The sequence below is a fragment of the Hippoglossus hippoglossus genome, chromosome 11 (genome assembly GCF_009819705.1).
Source record: "Hippoglossus hippoglossus isolate fHipHip1 chromosome 11, fHipHip1.pri, whole genome shotgun sequence".
NCBI lineage: Eukaryota > Metazoa > Chordata > Actinopteri > Pleuronectiformes > Pleuronectidae > Hippoglossus > Hippoglossus hippoglossus.
Window position 1 is genome coordinate 860085 of NC_047161.1, and position 11331 is coordinate 871415.

Consider the following 11331-nt stretch of genomic DNA (forward strand, 5'->3'; position numbering starts at 1 on the left):
CAGGAATTTGCAGGGATGCCGTCGTACGTCCCTGAGACGTGTTGGAGGAAGTGTGACAGGATCTGACAGCTGACACTACAGGTCGAGGCTTTTTGAACTGAACACAAATAAAGATTTTAACGACACTTCAGTGATAAAAAGGTTGAGTTCAAACTGTATCGTCCTCATCTTGACCTGCTGCTCATCCTCTTCGCTCCAGAAGCTTCTGGAGCCTCACCTCTGACCTTGTTCACGAAGCATCAGTCACAGCGAGGACTCTCCGCTCTGACACACAGAATGTTCCTTCTCCACCGCCAACGCAAAGATTTACACTCCTGTTTGTTAACGTGTTGTATCTTTGACTCTGTACATTTACTTTAATAATGATCTTTAGTTATATAGCAGCTGCTTCACAAAAAGGACAAAGATCAAAGACAAGAAGCAAATTAATATAATAATAATAATAATAATCATCAGATGCGACATCATTTAAAACGTCAAAACAAATGAATGAAAAAACAAATAACAGCAAATTGACTTCAGGTTTTCAATAAATCAAAGTTAAAGGAGACAAACAAGGTTTCAGTGTTTCCAGGTGAAACGTCCAGACGACAAAAGACAGGAAATACAACACAAAAGGTCAAACATTTCAAAATAAAAGTGGACACAATAACATAATAATGTCCAAAGTCAAGATCCTGACTTTTAATGGGTCGAGCTCCAAAAACACTGGATCCTACAAATCCCATCATGCAACTTGATCTGTCATCAAACAGACTTCCAGTGTGAGAGGATTATTTGATCTTTCTCCTGCAGAGCCACAGAAAACATATGAATCATCCGTCGCCACAGCAACAGGAATATTGATGCTTTAAATATATTTAAACGTTTAATCATCAATGTTAAGAAAAGGTTCCACTTCCTCTTCCCCTGGTCGTGAACCTTCACCCTGTCACATGACCTCCACACTCTGACCTTGGACCTTTTATTTTATTTTCACAAACTCAGGATTTCTTGTCTCGACAGTTTGTCAGATGTTATTTTATTTTATTTCTATTTCACGTGAGAAAATGCAGCTTTAAGCAAATACAAACATTTTCAGGTGAAAAATCAAAAGAGATGAAAAAGGATTAAAGAGCATCGGACAAATGTCTTAATGTCGATTTATGTTCAACGTCAGAAACCGACCGAGTCTCCGTCCTCTGCGTTTATTTCATCCGTATTCGTGCTTGTCCACTGAAATGGGCAGTACCACTGTGAACCATGGGGGGGCAGTGTGATGTCTCCGAACAGAACGAATGAGCCTTAAGAGTCTTTTTCTCATCGTGTGATTCTGTGACTTAAAGAGGAGCCCAGAGAGTAACACACAGTAACACACAGTAACACACAGTAACACACAACCTGCAGAGAGTAACACACAGTAACACACAGTAACACACAACCTGCAGAGAGTAACACACAGTAACACACAGTAACACACAGTAACACACAACCTGCAGAGAGTAACACACAGTAACACACAACCTGCAGAGAGTAACACACAGTAACACACAGTAACACACAACCTGCAGAGAGTAACACACAGTAACACACAGTAACACACAGTAACACACAACCTGCAGAGAGTAACACACAGTAACACACAGTAACACACAACCTGCAGAGAGTAACACACAGTAACACACAGTAACACACAGTAACACACAACCTGCAGAGAGTAACACACAGTAACACACAGTAACACACAACCTGCAGAGAGTAACACACAGTAACACACAGTAACACACAACCTGCAGAGAGTAACACACAGTAACACACAGTAACACACAACCTGCAGAGAGTAACACACAGTAACACACAGTAACACACAACCTGCAGAGAGTAACACACTACCTGCAGAGAGTAACACACAGTAACACACAACCTGCAGAGAGTAACACACAGTAACACACAACCTGCAGAGAGTAACACACAGTAACACACAACCTGCAGAGAGTAACACACAGTAACACACAGTAACACACAGTAACACACAACCTGCAGAGAGTAACACACTACCTGCAGAGAGTAACACACAGTAACACACAACCTGCAGAGAGTAACACACAGTAACACACAACCTGCAGAGAGTAACACACAGTAACACACAGTAACACACAGTAACACACAACCTGCAGAGAGTAACACACTACCTGCAGAGAGTAACACACAGTAACACACAACCTGCAGAGAGTAACACACAGTAACACACAACCTGCAGAGAGTAACACACAGTAACACACAACCTGCAGAGAGTAACACACAGTAACACACAGTAACACACAACCTGCAGAGAGTAACACACTACCTGCAGAGAGTAACACACAACCTGCAGAGAGTCACACACAGTAACACACAACCTGCAGAGAGTAACACACAACCTGCAGAGAGTCACACACAGTAACACACAACCTGCAGAGAGTCACACACAGTAACACACAACCTGCAGAGAGTAACACACAACTGCAGAGAGTCACACACAGTAACACACAACCTGCAGAGAGTCACACACAGTAACACACAACCTGCAGAGAGTAACACACAGTAACACACAACCTGCAGAGAGTCACACACAGTAACACACAACCTGCAGAGAGTAACACACAACTGCAGAGAGTCACACACAGTAACACACAACCTGCAGAGAGTCACACACAGTAACACACAACCTGCAGAGAGTCACACACAGTAACACACAACCTGCAGAGAGTCACACACAGTAACACACAACCTGCAGAATTTCATCGTTACTGAATCTGAGGATTCACACGAAGGTGAAGAAGGTGCGACCGACTACACAAGTAAAAACACAAAAGAGACTTGAAAACAAAACACTTGAGTTTGTTGTTGATCTTCTTCACACGTCGTCTCACTCCTCACTTCCTTTCTGGGAATCAAACATCTCGGGAAGTGGATGGAAAAGTAAACACAGATGAGGGAGGGGCTGGAGGTGTGTGTGTGGGGGGGCATGTGTGTGTGTGTGTTGGGGGGGGGGCATGTGTGTGTGTGTGTGTGTGTGTGTGTGTGTGTGTGTGTGTGTGTGTGCTTGTGTGTGTGGATGAGTTGTCACACGAGGTTAAAAGTCCAAACCGTCGCAATAAAGGAAACACCAGCTGTTGGAGTGATGTCGACAACATGTCGCCCTCTAGAGTCCGTTTACAACATGACACACTTAAAATAAAATAAGCAATTTTCAAAATAAATATCATACAATAATAATTCTTCTACAGTTTCCCATCACGAATATTTACACCCTGTGTTTCCTGTACAGAGATTTTTAGAAACAGGAAAATCTGTAAAAAATATAAAAGTGTTGGAGACGAGGACTTGGTTCGTGACTCTTTGGGGGAAAAGACATTTTCAAACAAAACAAACTTAACTTGTTTAGAATAAATAAGGAAACAAACCAGTTTATTGTTATTATTCTAAACCGTCGAAGTCGTCATTTAACGACTAAACCTCGTTAGAAAGAGATTCACAAAAGTCCAAACGCTTCTTTATTCACCTCCAACGTTAAACTGGTTCGTCAACTGTAAATAAAGATGGACGACATAAAGGCTCCCATAAGTGAAGCCACACCGTCACCCCCTGGTGGCTGGCTGCAGTACAGGTCATAAACCCTGCCTCCTCCATGTTAACAGATGGGACATGGACCAAACTAAAAACATCACTTGAGGACTGCGGAGACGACTGCTTCCTGTGTTTACTGGCTAGTGGCTGCTAGCTGCTAGTTGCTAGCTGCTAGCTGCTAGCTGCTAGCTGCCTCACACTATGATGTATTTCATCCCAAGCAGTTGTTGTATGTGACCAACAACACAACTATATTTCCACTTGTGTTGTTTGTGGTTCAATTCATCTCTGACGCCCTCAAGAGGTTGTTTGGCCGATCGGATCCACGTCACATGATTTACACCTGAACTTTCATGCACTCGATCTGATTGTAATCTGATTACCAAAAACACATTTCCATGCCAGGTGTCGATGCGGTAACTTCATTAAAGTCAGGACGCCACACAAACCGTCACACTCTCAGAGTTCTGTCACTCCTCAGTGGTCGGTCTCCTCCATCACCTCCATCACCACCGTCCTGGGTCCGGTCAGGATCAGGTGGCTGACGCTGCGGTAGTCCAGGTCCAGAACGTTGTGCCCGTTGACCGACACCACGAACTGACAAACCTGTCGGTGAGAGGAGGAGCTCGGTAAGAGAGGGGAGGGAACCACAGTGCTGAACGGCTGCTGCCGCACCTATCGGATGTACTCTGGTACTTCTGGGTGTTCGCGCGTAAATAGCATTGAACGTTTGTGTATTCATTTGTTTTTTACATCTTAGATTTCTTCCGATTGTGCAAAACGTGTTGGTTTAAAAAAGAAAGGGAAGTCAATCACCTTCAAAAGTTTGACTTGCCTAACAACTCTTAACATTAGACATCAGAGCATGATGACATGTTACATATAAACTTTTACAGTCAAGTAAAGTGCTGTCATGGAAACTGTACTTTACCTAACTTGACTAGGAATCTACTTTTAGTAACTACATTTCCCATGATGCCTACCTTCATCCCTGCAGCAGCCGCTGGGCCACAGGGCTCCACAGCCTGGATGTGACAAGGTCTGTTTCCTCTCACCACAAACCCCCAACCCACAGCGTCACCCACAATCTGCACACACACACAGACACACACACACACAGACACACACACGTTTGTGCTGCTCTCCTCAGATGCATTTACAGATGATCCCTCATGTCTTCTCAAACAGTTTGAATGTTAAATGTTAAAAATGTTAAGATGTCAAACTGTCAAACTGTCAAAATATTAAAACCTTCACTTTTTTGGAATGTTAAAAAGTTAAAGAGTTAAAAGTTGAGCCCTTGAACGGTGGGACGTACAGTAAACGTTCTCCTGACGTACGGTCCTCCCGGCTGCTGCAGCTCCTCCGTGCTCACCGGCCTCTTCAGAACTGAACATGAAACATGGAAATGTCAAAATGTTTCGTCTTTCCGCCCGAAGACAACAAACAAGAGACGGAAATTAAGGCTCTGAAACCAAAATGGAGAAAGTTGTAAAATGTGTGATGTCACAAACACATTTCGACTAAACAGATTCAGATCGAATTGAATGGAACTCAAGTTTCTTCTACCCTCGTATGGACCCTTTGTTCTGGAGAGCGCCCCCTACACAACCCAGGAGTTTGGAGGATTCTTCCCTGATAGAAATTCTCATTGTCGTCCATTTCCTCTGAAGTGGTATCGGCCCCTGGCTGGACAAGTGGCGCCCCCTACTGCTCATCTACGTGAATCAACTCTCAGCGGCGAATGGAAACTGGTGTGAATCTGTATTTTCTGTGGCCAGTTGGTTTTCACCTGATTTGGGGTTGGAGAGGACCGAAGACGAGGATGAAGAGTTGTTGTTGCCGCGGAGGCCGAGCTCTCTCCTGCTGTACCTGCTCCCATCACTGCTGCTCCTCAGCCGGGCTCCTCCCATCACCACCTTCACCTCCTTGGAAGCAGTGACTGATGGAGAGAGAGAGGAGATCAGGAGGCGTCCTCACTTCATGCAGCGACTCCACCTGTGTTCAAACGCACTCTGCAGGGTAACAAACTGTCCCTCACTTTCTTCACCAGTGAGACTTTGATTGATGGATCTTGATGATAAAAATCCTCCGTGTTCATGAGTGAGTGGGATTCGGTGCAGATCCAAATAAAAGTGACTTTAACTTTGGTTTCAGGAGGAAACTTCCTCTAACTTCAGTGTCATCACATCTGGATCTTCTGTCATTTAGTTTTATTAATAATCTACACAGAAAAGTATAATAACATTAATGTGCAGTTTCGTCAAAACCTGAAACTCACATTTTTCATAAAGTTGTGTCGTGCTGAATTATTAAGCTTCATTTTGTGAATTATGAATTTCATCAGTGAATTCATCATGAAACAGGATCTCAGGTTTTATTTTGTTGTTGTTGATGTTGTCATGTGATTTGAAAGAATATTGCATGAAGAACTATTTACATTTTCAATCTTCTCTCCACACACTCACTTTTATTGGATCATTTTATTGGATCATCACCACATCATTTGATTGGACGACACAATGACTCAGAGAAGACGACCTCATGCGCTAAGATAAAAGAACAATGTGACAACAGTTCCTGTCAACGGTAATAAATTACTGACTACTTTCTCTTGTACCTTGTTTATATATATATATATATCAAAAGAAACTTAAATACAACACAAATAAACTATGATTAGCTAAAACAATATTTTAATTAGATCAATAAAAACGGAGCAAGTTAATAAAGTTGTCGTCCAGTTTAAAAAACGAGCTGCAGTGAGATTTACATGAGATTCTGAGGAAATTCACAGTTTTTACAAAGTGAAGAAGAAAAATCCAGTCAGTCGCTTCCTACACAGACTGAAAAACTAAAGCTTGAAATCATTTATCACAAAAACAACGATTATGCTCAGAGATCCTCGAAGCTTCTAAACAGTGATGCAGATAAAACAGATGAAACATTTAGTTTAAGGCTCCAGAGACTCTGACCCGTGACCTCTGACCCTCTCACTTCCTGAATTCTCCTGTTTTTAGCTTGTTGTCGCTCTTACCTGCCGTACGAGGTCCCATCGCTCCGGTTTTATCAAAACGCTCCGAGAGGAAACTTCCTGAGGATGAATCCAGAAAGAAGAGAAGAGTAAAAGATGTTTAGCTGCTCAAACAAAAGGTAAATGAACGGATGAGCAGAGGCCTGACGAGCGGACGCTTCTTCATCAGCTGCTCAGTTCAATCTGAACGCGTCTGAAAGCGAGCGCAGTCATCCAGTAAGGAGAAGGTGTGTGTGTGTGTGTTAAATATTAAACCACTGAACAAACAAGCCTCAGCAGCACAGAGGTGGAGGAGACATGTGTTTGGTGAAAATGTCTCTGAAATATAAAAGTCAATGTTTAAAATACGCTGCAGTTTATAAGCAACTTTAAAAAAAGAAATGTAAACACTCACATACGAAGCTAAAGACTTGAAATGAGCAGATGAAACAATCATCCCACGGTCCTGTCATGTAACTGTAACTGTCAATGTAACTGTAACTGTCAATGTAACTGTAACTGTAAATGTAACTGTCTGTGTAACTGTCTGTGTAACTGTCTATGTAACTGTAACTGTAACTGTAACTGTCATGTAACTGTAACTGTAACTGTAAATGTAACTGTAACTGTAACTGTCAATGTAACTGTAACTGTCTGTGTAACTGTCTGTGTAACTGTCTATGTAACTGTAACTGTAACTGTCATGTAACTGTAACTGTAACTGTAAATGAAACTGTAACTGTAACTGTAACTGTCAATGTAACTGTAACTTCACATTCAGGTGAATATAAGTGAAAGTTCTTGTGTCGGACGTTTATCATGTTATCATCTTTATTTTTTTTACATGACCTCATTCTTCTGTTGAAGGAATCAGTGATGTCTTTCTGCTGCGATTGCACAGACACACACACACACACACACACACACACACACACACACACACACACACACACACACACACACACACACACACACACACACACACACTGTTGTCTTGTGGCCTTTGACACACTGACCTCAGGTCCTGTGATACGTCTTTATTTGTTTGCTCGTCTCTGAGAATCCTTTCAGTTCAATAAAGCTCTGCTGTGGTGAAGTGGACGACTCCGCAGGTGACGTGTCCTCAGTCAACACAAACTTTTACAAACTGACGTCAACTTTCGAGTCGTTTTCATTTGATAAAACAACGTTTTTCTATCTGAGTGAAATCCTATATGTTCTTTCAACACGTGTGAGCGTGTTTTCCTGTGACACTGAATCAGGTTCGTCACATGAAGATGTTGCTTTAGGTTCAAGGTAAAGAAACACATGATGTCTCGTCGTCTCTGGATCAAACCAGAATCCTTCAGGAACCTGAACCAGGAGCTGAGTGTGGAAACACATCCCTGGGATGAAGAAAATAAAGATCCTGAAAGTCGTTATAATGAGAAACTATCTCTAAGTCATAATAATGAGATACTTACTCATTATTTTGAGAAGGTTTCTCATTATAATGAATTACAGGATCTTTATTCATCACAGTGGTGGAAATGTGCTTCCTTAGCTGAGTGTGAACACACATTGTTTTCCTGCACTAACCTTGTTATTTCCTGTTTTATTTTGAAATTGCTCCGCTCAGGTGTGTGTGTAGTTTCACTTCCTGCTCCTTCACCTGTGAGTGTTCCCACAAGATGAAGGACGAGCACTCACATATATGATGATATCAGATGGTTCTATAGAATTCTTTGAGATGCTGATCCTGTTGTACCCACTCTGGCACAGCAGGTGGCAGTATGCAGCTGACAGGTGGTGTCAGAGACCACCAAGAAGAAAGAAAGAAAGATGGAGGAGCCCCATGCTGACAAAGAAAGAGATTCAAATAGATCGAGTGATTTCACACAAGTGGACGAAGGTGAAAAGTGAAGATTCAAACCCAGAAGCTGAAATAAGTGAGAGAATAAAACACAGTGAACAGGTAGAAACCCTGAGGACAACAACACAAACATCACAGAGAACCATGTTTCAGGTCATCTGCTGCTTTTCACCTGAATCTGTCTGTGAGATGTTTGTGTGGTTCCACAGCGACTGTACAGTGACGCTGCTGCCCTCTGCTGGACAGAAGCTTCTGACACAGGCAGAGATTCGAACCTCAGCCTGACGTGTTTCCTCCTCTCGCTCCTCTTCCTGTTTCCTGTTTCCAGCTTCTCTCTTGTTGGGGTTCTCCTCAGTTCTTCTTCTTCTCTTCTGGTTTCTTTATTTTCTTACGACCATAAATCGTTCGTGTGCTGGCAGATGATCAGATTCACCGTAAACCGTCTAATGCTCCTTGTACTAAACCAACTGTGTGGAAGTGTGAAGGAAACTAAAGTTAATCAAACAGCAATCCAATTCATTTCATTCATTTAAATATAAACACTTTATTAAATTAAAAGTTCTGAAATGTGTTTTAAATCAGAGAAAATAGAAATTTATGAATATATATAACAATTATCTGCAGTGAAGAAATACAAACGAGAAACATTGATCAAATATACATATATAATATTGAATGGACACTTTTTTGTTTTGTTCGTAAGTACTTTTCATACTTCTACTACATTTTGCTGATACTACTTTCATACTTTTACTTAAGTGGGGTTTTGAATGCAGGAATTTTACGTGTAGTAGTTTTTAAATATGGATTTAATACTTTTACTTCAGTAAATGATCTAAATACCTGGAATGGATGTGATCATAAACAGCCATAAAGTAAAAGTGTCAAGCTTCATACTCCTAGTGACCAACAGGGGGCGCTGTTGTTGAAGTAGTGAAACAGCTGATCTCTGGATTCTTTGAAAGATTTCAGTGAGTTGAGAAGAGACGTGAAGAAAATCTGCAAATAGTTTAATTTACTGTTGACGGAGGAAGTTCTCAAGATTAGAAACTTTGTTCTGTTCAAATCTTTGTGAGAGAAAATATGTTAATATCAAATCTTATATTGTATTGAAAGAAAATCAGTCGGGTTATGAGAATAATCCCTTTTTCATGAAAAGTAAAATTTGTAAGATCAGGATAAAAATCTGAAACTGAAGAATAAAAGTGTGCGCATGTGTGTGTTTGTGTGTATATGTGTGTGTGTGTGGGTGGCTGTGTGTTTGTGTGTGTATGTGTGGGTGTGTGTGTGTGTTTGAAGATAGTGAGGCAAATATGACCTTTGTCCACAGTACATAACCGTTCCTGAATTACGATGCACAAATGTCAGCAGAGTTAATGTATTTGAGTTCTATCCCACTCTGAACTTTAAACTCTGCAGGACGGGGATGAGCAACGTTAAGGACACATCTCACTGCAGATGTTTATCACATCATGAGACGTCTTCTCACACTGAGGTTCAAGTGTCCGTGAAGGACGTGAAGGATCCTCCACTCCGACCTTCCTCCGGACCACCTGCTCTCCAAGTCTGAGAGCAGACTTCAACTCGCTCATTTCCACCTCCTGCTTCTCGTTCTTTGGGTCATTACCCAGAGTTCATGACCAAGTTCGTCTGAATCACTTGCTTCTTTGTCTCTTTTACAACTAGTGATCAGCTGGAGACTCGTGATTGACGTCTTTTATCATTTTGCGCCACATTTTAAACATTTTTAACAGCTTGAGTTTCTGTTGACTCACTTTCGGCCTTAAACTACTTTTTTAAACTTATCTTATAAAATATCCTTCGTCCACTTTTGTCTCTTTTGCGGAAACCGACTCACGATTCATTTTAACTTTTTCTCTCTTCTTCAAATCAAGTCTGATTCCAAGTAAGTCCAGCGTGTTGCTACATGTGTGGATAAAGTGGAGGGCTCAGCATCCTCCTTCCTGTTGTTGCGTCACGTTTGCTTCTGCTTCTTTCAGCCTTTTACCAGGAAACAAGCCGCGGAGCTGACGGAGGCACTTTCAGTCTCCAGAGGAGGAAACACAGACACCAAGAGTTTGTCAGTGAAAGTGATGATGAGGCAGAAAGAGCCGAAGTTCCTGAAAAACACCGAGACACAACGAGCAGAAGTTCCTAAACTCTCGTCCTCACAGCGTTTACGCTTCAGAGTGAGAGCGGCCGAGCGGCAGCGGGTTGTGGGGGTGACTGAGTTTAATCTCCTCCTCAGACCCTCAGCTCTTATTTAAAGAAATAAATCAAACTTTATTTATATTGCACCTTTCAAACAGATCAACTGCAGTTTAAAGTGTTTTACAAGCGATTAGCAAAATGTAAAAAAAATGATATTAATAAGTTTAGAGTAAAGGACTTAGAAAAGTTAATCAAAATAAAAGAATAAAATGTTAAAACAAGATATAGTAAGGACAATGGAATTATAAGATAAATATTTGAAAAATAAACAAATTATATAACATAATAAAGACAATACAAAGTAAATATAAAAGAAAGACAATAAAAATATATAATGTGAAAATAAAATGTTTCTGCAGAAGGTTAATTATCAGTATAGATGCTACTTGAATGCAGATGAAACTCAAACTGAATAATTTAATTTCTACCTGAAGTTACAGTGAATATCCTTCATGTGAGGAAATTAATTAACAAGTCTACACCTTCAAATACAGTTTGACAAACATGAATTATGAAACATCTTCTAAATGGAGAAACAGGGCAGGATGTTTTCAAATGGAACAAATGATCATAAGACTGAACACACTACAAACAATAATAATGTTTATTTTGTAACATTTAAGTTTCACTTTTTTAAGAAATAATTATTTATCGAACTCAAAATCTA

The 11331-nt window shown here is 40.9% G+C and overlaps 1 protein-coding gene across 2 annotated transcripts; it reads right to left on the bottom strand.

Annotated features, from left to right (window-relative positions):
- Positions 1-3521: 3521 nt before the first annotated feature.
- LOC117770425 (DEP domain-containing mTOR-interacting protein-like) lies at positions 3522-6825 on the bottom strand. 2 transcript variants are annotated; one of them, XM_034599881.1, is made up of 6 exons: positions 6626-6825; positions 6070-6137; positions 5381-5530; positions 4907-4977; positions 4572-4676; positions 3522-4194 (listed from the first exon to the last, which is right to left on the bottom strand). In XM_034599881.1, the coding sequence occupies exons 3-6, from the start codon at positions 5499-5501 to the stop codon at positions 4066-4068; spliced, it is 426 nt and encodes a 141-aa protein (XP_034455772.1). In that variant the 5' UTR covers positions 5502-5530; positions 6070-6137; positions 6626-6825; the 3' UTR covers positions 3522-4065. The 2 variants fall into 2 exon arrangements, with proteins under 2 accessions (XP_034455772.1, XP_034455771.1); XM_034599880.1 differs by lacking the exon at positions 6070-6137.
- Between the last annotated feature and the right edge of the window lie 4506 nt (positions 6826-11331).